The 18109-nt window shown below is 35.9% G+C and overlaps 1 protein-coding gene across 1 annotated transcript in view; it reads left to right on the forward strand.

Annotated features, from left to right (window-relative positions):
• The first annotated feature begins 2923 nt into the window (after positions 1–2923).
• LOC149563061 (brefeldin A-inhibited guanine nucleotide-exchange protein 2-like) overlaps positions 2924–18109 on the forward strand; it is a 57122-nt gene continuing 41936 nt past the window's right edge. Inside the window, exons 1-6 of the mRNA XM_089826476.1 lie at positions 2924–4258; positions 14605–14922; positions 15155–15500; positions 15633–16055; positions 16176–16468; positions 16551–16824. Of these exons, the coding sequence (XP_089682602.1) occupies positions 3066–4258; positions 14605–14922; positions 15155–15500; positions 15633–16055; positions 16176–16468; positions 16551–16824 (2847 nt within the window). The 5' untranslated portion in view covers positions 2924–3065. The remainder of the gene's footprint in view (positions 4259–14604; positions 14923–15154; positions 15501–15632; positions 16056–16175; positions 16469–16550; positions 16825–18109) is intronic.

Here is an 18109-nt window from a genome sequence, read left to right on the forward strand (position 1 = left end):
AAGCTACATTGTGTGTTTTGTATGCGATGTATATCTTATGATTTGGATTTTAGGGTTTGACTTAGCTTTCACCAGTCTAGGATGTTACTAGAGGCTCGTGAGTTCTGTGTTTGTGTTATCATGATGATGATTTGATCTTTGATCTTTTTAACTCAACCATGGTAATGTGTCTGGTATGCTTTATGGTGAGATTGGATTTATTGTTCATTATTGCTTTTCAGTGTTCTTGTGTGAAACTGAGATGAATGTTATGACCTTTTTGACTTGACCTTTGAGTCTTCGATCAGTTTTTTGGGGATGTTTTCCAGTTGCTTGTAAAGAACTGAAGTGTTATCATGGATTATCTTTTGATGCTTTCCAGTCACTTGTATAGGGCTGAGGTGAAAATTGTGATTCTTTGATTTGTACTTTTATGAGCCTAGGGTAGGTAATTTGTATGTTAAGTTGGGAAGTGGCTTGCAATGGAGGCCAAGGCCCAAAGTGGCTGCCAAGGTAACCCATTGTAAGTAGTTAATAAGTGAAAATACTACACTAAATGAGAGTAAAATGAACCTAATAAGAGTCTTTGTCTTTCCTTGCCCATGCCTCGAGTGCTAGTCCAAACTAGGATGAGAGTAGAAAGGATGCTTGGTTGTGACCATGCATTGTTAGTATGCCTTGTCAATACGAAAGGATACTAGTGCCACAGAGAGTCACTAGGGGGTCAGAGGATTAAAAGACTAGTTGGGTAACCCTAGCATTGGTTTGTGCAATGACACTTGCCCACTAACAGTATAGATTTCTGTGTTTGTGTTTGCCTTTGAGTCTAGATGTCGATTTATCTTGGAACCTTTGAGTTAGATTACTTTTAGGGATTTCCTTGACATAGATATTACTTTTGATTTTGGGATTGATATCCTGTTTGGGACTTGAGACTATCTCCTCAGCACGATGGGAGTGGACCTTTTTGGGTAACCACGAGGTCGGGTGGTAGGACTTTTTACATTCACCATTGAGATTCGTCCGTTGATGTCGTGGTTGGAGTTCCTTGTCTGCATTTCCTTTCATTCTATCTTTGTGTATTATGATGGATGGTTATATCTATTTGATGGATGATTTTACTTATTGTATTGTATTTTGTTTCATGGATCTAAAAGGGATGATGCAACTTATTTTATAAATGTATATTCTTTCAGCCTTTCATACCCTGTGACATGTACAATGGATGATTGTGCATTTCAAATTTATTGCCAAGCGACATTTAGAACAAATGTATATTATTTAAATGGACTGGACTTGTAGTTATTCTTTCATGTGGATGTGTTATTTATTTAACTTAGTATTATTTAAATTTAAATGTAAATCAACGTCTTGGGGTCCTTATGGAATGTAATCTATTATGTTTGCTTATGTATGATTATATATGTTATTGCTTACACTACTTTATGATTGTTGTTTTATGTTATCTTAAAAAAAATGTTTGGCAAACTTAGTAAAACTTTAGGCTAGTTCTTTTGGATCTCTTTGGTGGGGCGTTACAATGAAATATTAAAAATCTATGAAATTCTTTCATAAAAGTATATTCTAGCAAGATATAACTTTCTTCTTGATAGATTGTGGAAAGTACTTATATAGAAATAAATGAAACTAAAAAAATATGTCAATTATATATCAACATATAAATTTGGTTTCATTAATATGATCTTCTAAAGACTAACAATGGATCTTAGCTAAAAGCATAATGTGCAGGATTTAATTAATAAGCTCATATTTATGCATTAGGGATTTAGAAAGACAGAAAGATGATTTCAATGTACTAAAACTATTAGACATAGAGTAGTAATTAGTAAATCACTTTTATAAGAGAGATGTATTAAACTAATGGTATAAGAGAAGGAATGCCCTCTCAAAGTCCCTTATTGACAAAGGGGCAATTGTATTTAGTGGACAAGACATTTATGTCTCAAAGAGACGCTGCCATTTTCTTGATGGTTTGAAAAGGAAAATAAGCATGATGTAAAAAAATTAGAAATTAATAAAATACAAACATTTATAGGTAAAATAAAAATAAAAATAATAATAATTTTTTTATCGGTAAACGACTGAAGCCTATATTAATTATCGTTATTTATTTTTATGTGTTAAGTGGATTTGAACCCAAGACCTCCTACATGAAAGGCTCACAAATTACCGTTGTGTTGTAGGCTCTTGCATATCAATAAATTATTTCTCAGATTTAACAGGAAGTGCTTTTAAAAAAGATTACAAATCTAATTTATATATTTTTTCCTTGTGCTTATTTTTCATTGGTCTATGTGATAAATTTTGAATTTTAAAATTAACAAAAAATAATTGATATTTAATAAACTACTAATTAAAATAAAGGAAAAAATCACCACAATAGATTTGTTGCTACACATCCGAAGACTAATAAAATAATAATAAAAAATAGGACAGTTTTGTATCATCATTTATAACATGAGTTCGAAGTGACACATCAACAGCCTCTGGTTGGTGCCCAACTTGAAAACTAAGATACCGGCAGAATGCCTAACGCTAAAATCTAAATCTTCAATGAAAAATAAACTATAAATTGCCAATTGTTTTCTCATTTTTCAAATGTAGAAAAATAATAATAAGTGGAGTCAGGCATTGCTGGTAAGCCTGCCAATAAAAAAACATACAACTCTTGCACCCCCGATTACTTCGGAAAAAATTAGAAATCTTTTGGATCTGCATGTGATTTTCGAAGATAGAAATTTTTTCGCTTATAATTTCTAAACAAAAAACGGAGGAGCTCTTCAAATCAACGTGCTTCAGCTAACTGAAAGTTAATTTTCAGGGAGAAAATATAGAGAATTGTCATAGATATTTAGTCTGAATTGCTGTAGACTGACGCAGACATAGTTTTCCCGAAATATGGGGAATTGGCATAGGTGTTTTAGTCTAAATTGCCGAAGAAGAATGCAATTAAGAGTTTCCAGCCAGAAGGAACTGAGGACTTGCGAGGTGTAGTGCAAATAAGGGTTTGCCGCGAGGAAAAAAGTGAGAGATTCATGAAGTTGAGATCTTGCGCGTAGGGAACAATGGCGTCTTCCCAAGCCCTTGGAGGCAGTACCCGGCTGGGTCGTCTTCTGGGAACTTCGCTTGACAAAATAATTAAGAATGCTGCATGGCGAAAGCACAACAAGCTGGTTACCCACTGCAAAGCCGTGCTGGATAAGCTTCCAGAAATAATATCAGATTCTTCTGAAATTTCGGAAAAGGATCCGCTCAGTTGTTGTCTGTTCAATAATAATTTGGCCTGTTTTAGCGTTTCCGATGAAGAATTCATACTGGATCCTTTGCTTATGGCCTGTGACACCGGATCTGTCAAGGTCATTGAGCCTGCCGTGAATTGTATTCAGAAATTAATCATTTATTCACATCTATGTGGTGAGGTTGACAGTAGGGAGAGGGGAAACCCTAACCTGTATCAGATTTTTGAGTCGGTATGTAAATGCCATGATTTGGGAGATGAGAATATGGAGCTTCTAGTGCTCAAGACTTTACTTTCTGCGGTGACATCAGTATCACTGCATATTCATGGGGATACCCTGCTTCAGATTGTGAGGACTTGCTATAATATTTACTTGGGGAGTAAGAATGTTGTCAATCAAGTCACAGCTAAGGCTTCGCTGGTACAGATGCTTGTTATTGTATTTCGTAGAATGGAGGCTGATTCTTCCACTGTTCCAGTGCAGCCCATTGTTGTTGCAGATCTCTTCGAAACGAGTGAAAAATCATCTCCAGCTGACTATAGCAATGTGCTTCATTTTGTGCAGAACTTTATTAGCAAAGTAATTGAGGATATTGAAGGGGTGTTGAATCCCAGTACATCTTTGAAGTCAATGGGGCATGATGACGACGACGCATTTAAGGCCAATGCTTCTGCTGATGGTGGCAGTGCAGATCCAGCATATTTGTCTGATCAACTATCTGACAAGGATATGCTAGATGCTAAATATTGGGAGATTGGCATATTTGAGAGTGCAAGGAATGGTGAATTAGTAGATGGAGACGCCGAGAAAGATGGCGGAGATCTTGAAGTTCAGATTAGTAATAAACTACGACGCGATGCATTTTTAGTATTCAGGGCTTTGTGTAAGCTTTCAATGAAGACAGCCTCAGAAGAAGGCGGTTCTGTGGAACAGGTGCTGATGAGAGGGAAAGTTCTTTCACTGGAGTTGCTGAAGATATTGCTTGAGAATGCTGGATCAGTTTTCCAAACAAGCAAGAGGTAAATTAGAGTACTGGTGATTGTATTGATATTATATGATAGATTTTAATGACACCCACGAGGCTAATTTCAACTTAATTTTTCCCGTTTTACAAGCTTTTCTTATTATAGATGCTATTCTTTGGTTATACTTTGTTCTTTTTCTGTGAAATTTATTTTTTTGGTGGACTTCACGATTCTTTTCTTTAATTTCCCCAAATTACAAGTTCCTAAATTTTGCTCTAGGTTACAAGTTTTAAATCAAAACAAGTAGGGTAGAGAGATACCTTTCACTTTGATTGAGACCTTGCAACACAGCTAGACATTATAATCATAATTCATAGCTAGGTTTTTTTTAAACATAGAAGTAAACACATATGAGGAATGTAGAACAAATAAATAAATTGCCATAATTAATTTTAAGATGACTTAACCATGGAAGTGTTAAGGTAGGAGTGCTTGATTAGGTACCCTATAGTTTAGACTCCCTATCCTAGGCTCAAGAGCGGATATGCCTTCCCTCTTAGCCTCATGTGGCCCATGCCACACATATGAGGTCGCATACCTAGTGGGGTGTCCTATCATCTTTTTCGTCAATCTTGCCACTTCTATCCTACTGCCCATGACTGAACATCCTTAATGCACTTTGCTTGTCATGGTAGAGAGTATGAGGGGTATTCACAATAGGTTGCCCACAAAGTCCATCCTCCCTAAAGCCCATAGGCAGCCCCCTTGCCCCCCTTTGATCTCATGGGACTCCCTGGTCATATACCATGAGGTTGCATGCGTAGAAGGTGGACCTCATCACAATTCCCCTACTTGTAATTCTTCCAATCTCTTTACCACAGCTGAACACATCAGACAGACAGTATAAATATGCATAACATCTCTAATATGTTTGCTACATCAAATTATTTCTGTATCCATTTATGTACTAGCCTATGTCTATTATGTTTTAAACAAATAAATAATCAGATCATTATATACAATGATCTGGAAAGTATACAGATGCAGATCAAATTATCTCTCAGCAATTCAGAAACAAGCAGATGTATGCAGATCAGATAATTTCTTCCTAAGAGATGCTATGCTCTCTGTGCACTTCAGTGCGCACCTGGGAGCATGCACGGGCACTCGTGCACAGGGCCAGCCAAAAAAAACGAAACTTTATAGAGTAACACCAATTTCAGTTAAAACATGTGTGAAATTAAATACCATAGTTTGTTATTATTTTTACATTTAATCCCCAAAACAGCCCTAATAGAGGCCATCCGTTGTTTTTGCCTCTCATTTTGTTTGTTGATTTTCTCTCATCTTTTAGTCTCCATTTTTTTTTTGATCGGTAAACGACCGAAGCCTTATATATTATATTAATAAAGATAAGTTACAAATGTCTCCATTCAAACGGGCACTGGTAGGAAAGAACGGAGAAGAAAACCTCCAGTCTTGCCCAGGACCTTAGTCCTTTACAATGTACATATATAAAAGGGGCATTCCCCAGTTTTAGATTTTGATTATCAAATTATATCGTTCTCTGCTAATTTGCTCCTTAGTCTATTTTATTATGACTGATTTCTAATATATGATGATTTGGAGGCAACATCTTCCTTTTCATTTTTATGAAGCACTTCTAAGAAGTTTGTCGGAATCTCTGATCTCATCTAAGATCATCCTCTTTGATCCTATTTATTATTTGAGCTATGCTGATGGTGTATTTATACTGCTGCTCTGCAATCACAATGCCACTTCAAACTTGTTTTTTATGTTAGTGCTATCTGTCAATGAAAATTAATATAAAATTCTTTTAGAAATTTGTTTAAATATCTTTAGACTCTGATCTGTTTCTTAAATTCCTAAAACAACAGGAGGTTGAGTTGACAAGCCTTAATAATTTATCCTTTACTTAGTTCTTCACTTGTGGCTAAATTATAAAATATGCTAACTGGCTTAATTCTTACTACTAAATTCAAAGTGTAAGTTTTTAAAAGTTTCCATGCTGAAATTAGTGACTTAATTTTCAGATCTACCTACTGATTTTTATTGATTTTATCGTGATTCATGTTTGTTTAATTTTCGAGAAATGTATTATGATTCATGTTCCTTTAATTTCAGTTTTCCTTAATAGTATAATTTTATAGTCTCCCACTCTGCTTATCTATAAATTGCTAGCGATCTTGATAACATGTTTTCCACTGATGATAGATAATAGGGTATCCTAATAAATTAAGATTTCATATGTAATCGTCCTCATACTGTCATAATGACGAATACCCTTGTTTTTGAATCGGTAATCTGTCTGCCCTAATTTCGATGGCACATTTTTCAGATTCTTGAAGATACTGCTGCCTACAATTGAACTATACTGATTATCATTTATCATTAATTATTAAATTTGCTACGTGCAAAAACTTAAAATTCAGATTTACTCAAGCCTTGTGCGAGTGTATATTATGTCGATAACTGTCTACTGTATTTATCGGTTAATAATGCCTGATCTGAAGAGGGTAAAAGAACAGAGACCCTTGATTAAATTCTAAGAAGATAACATGTCCAAAAATGGAAAAATGATAAAAAGATTGCATAATAGCAGATAGCCGCCCATTTAAAGTAATAATGGAAATATACCTTTAAGATTGATCAGGTGTTTACTTACAGAAATAGATTTGTTTTCTGCAACTTTATGATTAATCCATATATTGGACGATAGCAGATACAACCTTTGATGAATGCTAGAAGAGCAGGGGCCCAGATGAAGAATTAGAAACATATATAGGGGACAGATATTTCAACTGCGGAACTTTAATATATATTAATTAATTGAGATCAAAATTACTCCAATGCTAGATTATAATGGCCGATCCCTTGGGCAGCAAAACCAAAACCAGCACCATGGTACTTACAACAGGAAATACTACCAAAGTACAAAACCTACAAACTGAAAAATCCACCAATCTAAACAGGGAACAAAGAATACGACTGACCAACTACATCGATATTGGGCCATATTTTCTTCCGATAGGAGCTAACCTAGGAAATAACAAGCCTAGATAAACCTACAGAGAACTTTGAGAGGAGACCAGAGAAGCAAAAAACCATGAAACCAGAGAAGAACAGACGACCAACGCACAAAACCATAAGAAGACGACGAAAATCTCCAAGTTAGTAGCCTTGGCGCGCAGAACCAAAAGCCCTTACTAGTAACCCAAAAACCGCCATTTCAAGAGAGCTCCAGAATTAGTTTCCTTCTTCCCTCTTCCAATATACCATTATAATTTCCACAGTTTCCTTCAAGTCTTTAGCCTTGGAGCCTGGAGGGAACTCATAAGTATTCCTTTTCGTGCTGGATTTGTCTAAATTTGGGAGACAAAACTCCAAGGCTTTAAGGTCTTCGAATTCAAACCCTAGTTGAATGTATGCGTTGAAGATTTGAAGGTAATGTAGGAGCTAGTCCTTGTTGAGGTCGACCACGATTCCTCTCTATTGAAGCAAGAAGTGTATACTGGCCTCCATTTTCAGCCATTCTTGGAAAAAAGGGATGTTTTCCCGAATGGCAATGTCTATACAGCCACGAAAATGCACTTCCATACGAAGGAGAGGACTTAGTTAATTTTTTAAAAAGTTAGAAAAAGCAATGTAAAGGAAGTGCATTTTCGTGGCTGTATAGCCACGGGCTTCCCGAATGACCAAAGATGGACACCTAGGCACAACTGCAAGATCAAAGCTCCTGGGAGGATGGGACATATAAAATTCTGGCAGGGGGATCTTAAGCTTATCCTCTATGCTGAAGAACACCTGCTCTAAGCTCATCAACTAGACTAGGTCAAATAAATTGTAGTAGAGCCGAATGATCTCCTATTTTCCAATTTTAGCCCTAGCTAAACACCCAACAAATGCTCCTACAGTATTGCTATTAGTTCTCCAAGTGTAGTCGTAGTTGAAAACTCCTTCACCTAGCACCCTGCTAATGGCTACCCTGGTCATATCGTCTACTGGATGGAGTAACCTATTCCATCTTTCCGGCTTAACATTTCCTCGAAAAGCTATAGTGCGGAGCTCTCAGGCATGAAATAGACAAATGTTTGTATCCATCCTCACACCCATGCTAGACTATACCTAAACTGTTTGAAGCAAAAGCAATAGTGGGAGATGTAGAGCCAAGTAATAAATACTCTTTTCAGGGCTCTGGAAAGATCTAAAAAAGTACAAGAGTTATTGTCATCTGATAATCATTATAGGTAGTGAGCAAAACAATACCTATGTTATATGATTACAAGGTATTGCCTAAATACTTGATACTATAAGTATTGTTTGAGATGTGTGTAAAAAAGTTATTAATCTTTTCATGAAATCATGATATCGCTACAATAAAAGGGGGAGGATATGATGGAGGGTTGAATCGATTTAGGATACTTTGAAATTAACTATTTTAGATGCAAATTGAATAATATTTTCTCCATTTGTTCCTTTGTTAGCCAATTGATCTACTTTTGAGTTGCCTTCCCTGTAAATGTGGTTAATTCTTACTTCTTCAAACTTATCCACGAGGTTGAGGATTTTCTCAAGTTTAGAGTTCAAGATCCAAGTAGGGGTTTTAATTTTTCTAATTGCATTTATTATGATTTGAGAATCTCCTTCTATTATGATTTTATTGATTTTTAATCTGAGACTTAGTTTTAATCCTTCATGGAGGGCTTCTAAATCTGCGATGTTGTTAGAGGCTATCCCCAGAGGTTTAGCTCTTTTCATAATCCAATATTCGGAATCTTCCTTGATTATAGAATCGATTCTTGCTTTCGCTGGGTTTCCTCTTGAGGCTCCATCGAAATTAAGTTTCAGCCATCCTATAGGTGGGGGTTCCCACCGACATTTGCTTCTAGCTTTACTGTTCTTATTTTTATATGTGGGGGGGGGGGGGTGGGGTTAATTAAGTGTTGCCAATTCTTTTTAATTTCTGCATCCCATTCTGAGAAAGAGCCTTCTTCTTTTGTTGTCTTACTTAGATCACTATTCATTACTTCTATGATACTTGCTTCTATTTTGTTGGAGAGAGAAGAAGCACTAAGTTCTAAATTGTTGAAGATTTGTTTATTTCTTTTTTTCTAGATCTCCCATACTAGAATAGCGGGGGTGATCTTCCAAGTTTTCCATACACTTTGTGGTTGGGTTCTTTGGGCCACCCAGCTAAGTGCTCTTGCTCTTGCTAATCCCAACACTCCTTGGCATACTTGCATTGGTAAAATAGATGCTCCATTGATTTAGAGTTTTCTTTACATAGTATAGATCTTGAGGGGCCTTCTAATCCCATTTTCCTAAATCTATCTGTTGTTAGGATATGATTTTGTAAGACCGTCCATAGGAATAAGCCTGCCTTTGGAAGTCCCATTGGATCCCAATAGAGATTCAGGGGCATATTTATAGATTTCCATCTTTGTGAATTGATTATTAGATTGTATCCTTCCTTTACCTTGTATATTCCATCATTAGAGGTTGCCCAGATAAGTTTATCTTCCCTATCATAGTGATGGATTGGGTGATTTCTTAGAATAGCCTCAAGTTTCTCCTGTTCTTCTGATTGAAGTCCTAGATTGTCTAGGGGTTTCCATCTTCTTGTTGTTTCTTCACTAGATTACTTTGGATATAATCAGCTACCTTAGTCCCCCATACTGAAGTTCGTATATTTTTAGTATTGATTGATAAATTCGATTTATCTAGGAGGGATGTCCATCCCAAGAGTCTTCCCAAAATAAGGCTTTATCACCTCTTTGTATATCCCAAGTTACATAATTAGAGGTCATTGGGCGAAATTTTAGCATAAAATTCTAGGCCATTGATCCTTTGGGAGGGTTCCTAGTCTCTCAGTAGAGATGAGCTATCTGCTACATTTAGGTATTTGTTATACAGTATTTTGGCCCATTTGCTATCTCTTTCTTGATACATCCGCCAGACTTGTTTGGCTCCTAGTGCTTCATTTTGCCAATCAAGGTTTTTGATACCTAATTCCCCCTACTTCTTTTGGTATGCAAATCTTTTCCCATCGGATTAAGGCTGCTTTCTTTTTATCTTCTGCTCCTTTCCTAAAGAAGTCCCTCAAATTTAGTCTCCATTTTGTTATTTTGAAGAGCAGGTGATTATTTTTGAAGATGATCTTTCATGGTGTGCCAAATAGCTTCCACAAAGGAGATCTATGCATTTAAGGTAAGCATTTGATCCTACTCTTGAGTCTTTTAATAAGTTGTTTCGAGATTTTGATGTTATTTCCCAAGTTTGGGAAGAAAATTTTCAAGTTTTTTTCCCCAATTTTTGTTTTTAAGAAATAAAGAAACAAGTTGAGCTCTTCGGTTTAAAGTTTTTGTATATTTTTTTACACTTGTATGGTTGACTCTTATTTCTTTTTAATTTCTTATAATAGCAAGAAATCAGATTTTTCATCATGCAAGAATGATTGGTATTGAAAGTTCAATGGGAGGGAAAGAAGCCAATAAATTCAAAATTGATGTAGGATTTCCTTTATGGAAACATGCCACAAGAATATTATAGTTTGTAGGAGGTGGACCATATATTTGGAAGTGTAATTATTGTGATAGTAAACCATTTAATAGCTTGTATTCTTAAGTTAAACTTCACTATATGTGTCATTTTGGTAAAGGGGTGGGAATGTGCAAAGGCAAAGAGAGGAAGCAGATGTTTGCTGCATAAATATAAGGATTTGTAAAAGAACAAGAAGAGGTTGATAGATTGGTTAAAAGACCAAAACAATCTTCATATGTTGGTCCATCTGGAAAGGAAAAAGGCAATTACCCACTTAAACAGTTTTATCCTCCAAACTCCCATTCTTGCGTGTATTGGAAGTGGAAGAGGAAGAAGTAGAAATTACCGCCTGCAAAAGAGGTCTAGTGGACTCAACATTTAAAATGGAGGTAAGAGAGCTTGCTAATCAAGCCATTGGGCACTGCCTCTATGCTAATGGTCATTCTTTCAACTTGATGAGATCACCATATTGAAAGGAGATGGTGGCAGCCATCAATAGTGCATTGGCTGGTTACACAAGTCCTGGGTATGAAATGGTGTGTACCACCATATTGAGAAAAGAGAGGACTTCTATAGAGATATCTCTTTAACCGATTAGAGTTTCTTGGAAAACTTTGGTTGTTTCTATTGTTTTCGATGGATGGAGAGATACCAAAAACTATCCATTGATTATTGTGATTATAGTGTACCCCAAAGGGGCAATGTTTTTGAAGGTAGTTGATTGTGAAGAGAAAGTTTAAGATGCACAATTCATTCCTAGAATCCTCATTGAGGCCATATGGATGGTGGGTAGTGAGAATGTGGTCTAGGTAATCATGGACAATGCAAAAAATTGTTAGGGTGTAGGTGCTTTTGTGAGGGTCGATATGATCACATTTTTTAGACATTATACACCATACACTCCCTCAACTTGGTGATGCAACAAATCAACACTCAAATTGATTGGGTGAAACAAATATATCAAGATAGGGAGGGGATCCAGATGTTTGTGATGAACCACCAAATTTCTCAATTGATAGTCAGATCTTTCTCCTAATTATAATTGTTGAAGGTAAATTGTAATTACTAAATTTAATTAATTTATTTGATTTTAATAAATTATATGTCATGCTCAATTATCAAATTGTATATAAATTTGTTTAATATTTATTGACATATTGTTATTAGCTTAGGTTGCTAAGACCCGATTTGCATCTCATACTATTGTTATGAGACAACTTGTCAAGGTGCAAGAGGCATTGAGCCAAATGGTTATTTCCAACTAGTGTGTTGTTTGGAAGGCTTTATATTGAGAGAGGGCCAAAAGGTCAAGACATTGGTCTTGGATGATTGTGGGCCTGCATGCAATATGTTTTGGATTTCACCAAGCCTCTCATGACTATGCTCTGATTTGCTGATACAAATACACCTTGTTTGGGGGATTTCCATGATGGCATGTACACAGTGGTGGAGAATGTAAAAATCGTAATACGAACAAATGAGAATGGCCCCATAGAATGCGAAACCTTATGCAATAAGGTGGAAACAACCATGTATCATCGTTGGGAAAAGATGATCATCCCATTGCACCTCTTTGCATATGCCGTATCCTTAAGGTAATATAGTGCTGAAGTTACTGCTATGCTAGATAGAGTAGCACCGTATGCAGATGAAGAAGTTGCAAATGGGTGCACGAAAGATTTTGAAAGACTCTTCCAAAAAGTTAGGACATAATTTGGTGTTTTTGTCTCAAGAATAAAACATAGTTCAGTTGCAATAAGGGACCAAAATGATATGGAAGCTATCACATGGTGGTACCTCTATGGTCAACCATTTAAGTATCTACAACCTCTGGAAATCAAGATCCTCTCACAAGTAAGTTCTTTTGTTTTTTTTACCAGTCGTATTCTACAATTTGGTAAATAACATTCTTTAATTTTATGTTTATTTTTGTGAATACTCTCCAGGTTGCAACTTCTTTTGCGGTTGAACGAAATTGGAGAACATACTCCTTTATGCACTCAATGAAGTGTAATCGTTTGGATTCAAAAAAAGCTTAAGACTTGGTTTACATTTTACGCCTTTTGTCATGTAAGGAGGAACAATACAAGGATGGGGCAACAAAGGTTTGATATGTAGCCCTTGAGAGTGCAACATGGCCATAATCGTTAAGGATCTTACTAGACTTTCTACAAATTATGATGATGATGATTTCATTCCGGCATATGGTGCATCTGGGACAAGCGGAACTGCTTTGGGTTCAAATGGTCTTGAACTTGCAGCAACTGGGGTTGAAGAGAATATTTTTTAGAATCCCTATGATTCTGATTTGTGTATCTTGATTGATGAACATTGACCCATGAACTACATTTTTATTTTGCAATTGTAATGATTCTCTGTTTTGCGTTGGAATTGTGAACATAGACATATATGAAATGACTTATTTGAATATTTGTGAACTATCAATTGACATACAATATTTTTCTTGATGAAGTATCATACTATCAAATGATTTAGTTCCTTAATATTTCTTTCTTTTCTTTGCACACACACTCACACATATGTATATACACCCAAACACATCCAAAATACCCATTTTTTTTCCTGAGCACCTGATTATTGTACCTGCATGTACACTGGCTCCCGAATCAACAACATAGCTTTGAAACACATAGACCAACTACAATCCTTCTCAAGTAGCCACAAAGTGGTTCAACAAAACAATTAATTTGTTGAAAAATAAAATATTTAGAACTTACATATTGCAATATACTTTGATGTTAGATCAGCTTGTAATGGATAATACTAAATATCTTCTTATGGAGATATTTCCAAGATCACTTGGCTTAGTTGAATACTTGTGAACTATCAATTGACATATGATATATCTTGATCAAGTGTCATACTATCAAATGGATTAATTCTGTGTATTTCTTGCATTTCTGTGCACACACACAGATATGTATATACCCCCAAACGCATCCCAAATACCCAGTTATTTTTCATGCATCCGATTCTAGTACTTGCATCCACATCCACACCCGAATTGACAACTTAGCTTTGAAACACAGACCAATTATAATATTTCTCAAGTAGCCACAAAGTGGCTCAACAAAACAATTGATTTGTTGTTAAAATATTTAGAAAGTACATGTTGCAATATTCTTTGATGTTAGATCAGCTTGTAATGGATAATACTAAATATTTCCTTATGGAGATATTACCAAGATCATTTGGTTTATTTGAATATTTGTGAACTATCAATTGACATATAATATTTATCTTGATGAAGTATCATACTGTAAAATGATTTCATTCTGTATATTTCTTGCATTTCTTTGTGTGTGCCCACACACACACACATACACCCAAATGCATCCAAAATACCCAAGCTTTTAATTTTTTCACACACCTGCATCCACATCTGCACCTGAATTGATAATTTAGCTTTGAAACACATAGACCGATTAGAATCCCTCTCAAGTAGCACAAAGTGGCTCAACAAAACAATTGATTTCTTGAAAATTAAAACATTTAGAAAGTACATGTTGCAATGTACTTTGATGTTAGATCAGCTTGTAAAGGATAATACTAAATATTTTCTTATGGAAATATTGCCAATTACAGAGGAAAACATTGAAACAACAATTAGCTGTTTATGCCTGTATGTGAATCAGAGGAAGTGGTAGCCTAATATTTTTATGTCCTTTTCTATAACTTCATGTTGAATTCATGAATGATTTTTCTTTGACCTCCCTGATCAATAATATGCTAATGAGAAAATTGTTCAAACTGGTCACTCAAATATCATGATCATTACTTTTTTGTTTGCTGATGCATGTTTGTTGGCATTTGAACAGGTTTCTTGGTGCAATCAAACAGTATCTCTGTCTGTCACTTCTGAAGAACAGTACATTGTCACTGACAAACATTTTTCAACTTAACTGTTCCATCTTTATGAGTTTGGTATCAAGATTCAGGGCTGGATTGAAAGCTGAGATTGGAGTCTTTTTTCCAATGCTGATTCTCCGTGTCTTAGAAAATGTTGCTCAGCCAAACTTTCACCATAAGATGATAGCTCTTCGTTTCTTGGATAAACTTTGCACAGATTCACAAATTCTGGTTGACATTTTTGTTAACTATGACTGTGATGTTGAATCTCCAAATATTTTTGAAAGGTGCATTTCTTTTCACTTTATTTATGCCTTTTCGGTATTTCTCATACAGATAAGTAAGAATCTTTAATGCAAATTCTTGAATTTAATGGTTAAAATGTCTTGTTTCAATGTGTTTATTTGTGGGGTTGTTTATCTATATTCATATTTCTTACTAGCATTTGGATTTTTCTCTGTGTACTCTGGAATAAATTGCAACATATTTCATATAGTCTAAATGCCACTAGAAATGCAGGATGGTCAATGGACTCTTGAAAACTGCTCAAGGCGTGCATCCAGGAGCTGCTACTATACTGTCTCCTGTGCAGGATGCTACATTTAAACTGGAAGCCATTAAATGCTTGGTTGGAATCTGTAGATCTATGGGAGTTTGGATGAATAGGCAGTTGCATGTGCCAGATTCTCAGTTGCCAAGAACTTCTGTAGCAGATGATCAGAATCTGGATATGGCAAGTACAAGTCCAGCAAATGGAACTGTTGAGGATGCAGCGAATGGAATAAACTTGCATGGGGAAATCAACAGAGATATATCAGAAGCTGCTACATTTGAGCAGCGTCGTGCTTACAAATTGGAACTTCAGGTAAGTGATTTTATCTTTTTGCTTTATCCATTCACCTTATGGCTTTGTTATTTTGCTGTGTTAAATATCTCCTAATTACACAGAAATCTCATCAAATGGTACAGTAACATGCACTACTATATGACTAAGCAGGAAGGGATTTCACTGTTCAACAGAAAGCCAGGTAAGGGTATTGAATTCCTTGTCAATGCAAAAAAGATTGGCGACACACCTGAGGAGATAGCAACATTCTTGAAAAAAGCTTCTGGCTTGAATCAGACTATGATTGGGGATTATTTAGGAGAAAGGGAAGGTCTTCCTCTGAGAGTCATGCATGCATATTCTGACTCTTTTGATTTTGAAGGAATGAAATTTGATCAAGCAATTAGGTCCTTTTTACAAGGTTTCAGATTGCCTGGAGAAGCACAGAAAATTGATCGTATCATGGAGAAATTTTCAGAGCGCTATTGCAAATGCAATCCAAAGGCATTTTCTAGTGCAGATACTGCTTACGTGCTTGCTTATTCTGTGATCTTGCTCAACACAGATGCACACAATCCAATGGTCAAACACAAGGTTTGTATTTTAACTTCTTCTCTTTATATATGTTCTGGCAGAGAAATTCGATTTGCACACTCAGACTCATGCGGAGGACAGTTTTAGAGACTACTTGTTTTACAATATCTTGCATTGCAGATGTCAAAAGCGGATTTTTTAAGAAACAATCGAGGAATAGATGATGGAAAGGATTTACCGGAAGTTTATCTTGGTTCTTTGTATGATCGTATAGTAAAGTCAGAGATCAAAATGAAAGCAGATACCTTAACTCTTCCAAGTAAACAGCCTACCAATGAAAACAAGATTTTGGGTTTAGACAGTATCCTCAATCTAGTAATTCGTAAACGTGGGGATGAGAAAGTACTGCAGAAGAATGACGAGCTTATCAGACACATGCAAGAACAATTTAAAGCGAAGACTGGCAAATTTGAGTAAGTTGTATAATGATTTTTCTCAAACAGGTAGTTCTTGGTGGTGGTTTAGTAAATAAACTGATAAACGTGAAATCTGCAGATCAGTCTATTATGCTGCCACAGATATAGAAATCTTGAGGTTCATGTTGGAGGTTTGCTGGGCTCCAATGCTAGCAGCGTTTAGCGTGACTCTGGGCCAAACTGATGATGAAGTGTTAACATTTGAGTGTCTTCAAGGCTTCCGTTATGCAATTCAGACTACAGCTGTAATGGGTATGCAAACTCAGCGTGATGCTTTTGTTACTTCACTTGCAAAGTTCACCTCTCTCCACTCGGCGGCTGACATTAAGCAGAAGAATATTGGTGCCCTCAAGGTCAGTAAAGATTATTGGTATCTGAAAATTTCATCATTGCTAATCACTATTTGTTTTGTTTTTTGTTTGCTTGCTGTAAGAATATTGTGGAAAGAAACAGAATGCCAATGTCATAATGGTTGATTTGTTTGAAACAATATTCAGATCAAGGTTGCATTTATTATGGTGTATATTTTGCAGTTACAATGGTTTGGATGCCACCTTTTGATGGGTCTAGAGGAAAGAAAGTCAAAGGAATTAACAAATGGAACGCTGTTCCTCCTGGGGTGATTAGGTAGAATTTTGATGGTACATCCAAGGGGAACCCAGGTCTGTCATTGAGGGGTGTGCCTTCTTGGAGATGAGAGTAAAGTTTTCCAAGGATTGATATGATTTTATTCTTACTGGAACTAATAATAAAGTTGAGGCAATTGATTTGTCCAATTGATTTGTCTAGGGTTTCACTTATAAATCACTAGTTGTGTAACAAATGAATTTTCTTAACAAAAGAAAGAAAGAACTAATAACTGATTTCAAATAGAAATGAAATTAATAACTCAACTAACTTCCAAACATAAGATCCATTTCATGAGACATTAACAGAAATAACAATTAATTGAAATAACGATTTACTGAATAACGATTAATTGAAATAACCATTTCCTAATCATTCTTTGTAAACAAGTGAGTAGATTACTGTCATTTTACTATAATGTAAGAGGAAACAAATGCATAGCAGGGATATAGAAAGAACATACTAAAAGTAACTGGTGAGTCTATAACTGGTTGTGCAAGCCTCGGCTTTCGGGTAAGCGGAGAAGCATTGACTTAGGCTTAACCTCCCAACCGTGGACCATATCCATCCCCACACAATCTATTGAAAAGAAAGGCCCTCCCTACCCCGGGATCAACCTTGGGGTACTACTAGTCCAGCCACTCGAGCAATGCCGGTGTTTAGAATGTCTGCATAGTTTGGACGGACATGTCTAAATAACTGGCACTACTGACATCATGTGATCTTAAGAAGGCAAGCATGCCTTTAATGACCTTGACCAAGGTTTTTGGATGGGTTTCTATTACCCAATCACCACCGCTCGACTTGACAACAGGAAACAATATAAATGGACATGCATGAGCTATCATATGATTCCTTTTTAAAAATTATATAAAATTGTTATGTCATAGCTGATTCTGTTTTAATGTTATTGCAGATTTCTCTCTCATCTCTTCACCCTCTTCCTTGGCCATATAGCCAGGTGAGTCCCAGGTGTTTAAAATCTTAGAGTATCCAACTCTTTTGCTGAGC

The sequence above is a fragment of the Cupressus sempervirens genome, chromosome 4 (genome assembly GCF_028749045.1).
Source record: "Cupressus sempervirens isolate cs-2001-9-10 chromosome 4, ASM2874904v1, whole genome shotgun sequence".
Lineage (NCBI taxonomy): Eukaryota > Viridiplantae > Streptophyta > Pinopsida > Cupressales > Cupressaceae > Cupressus > Cupressus sempervirens.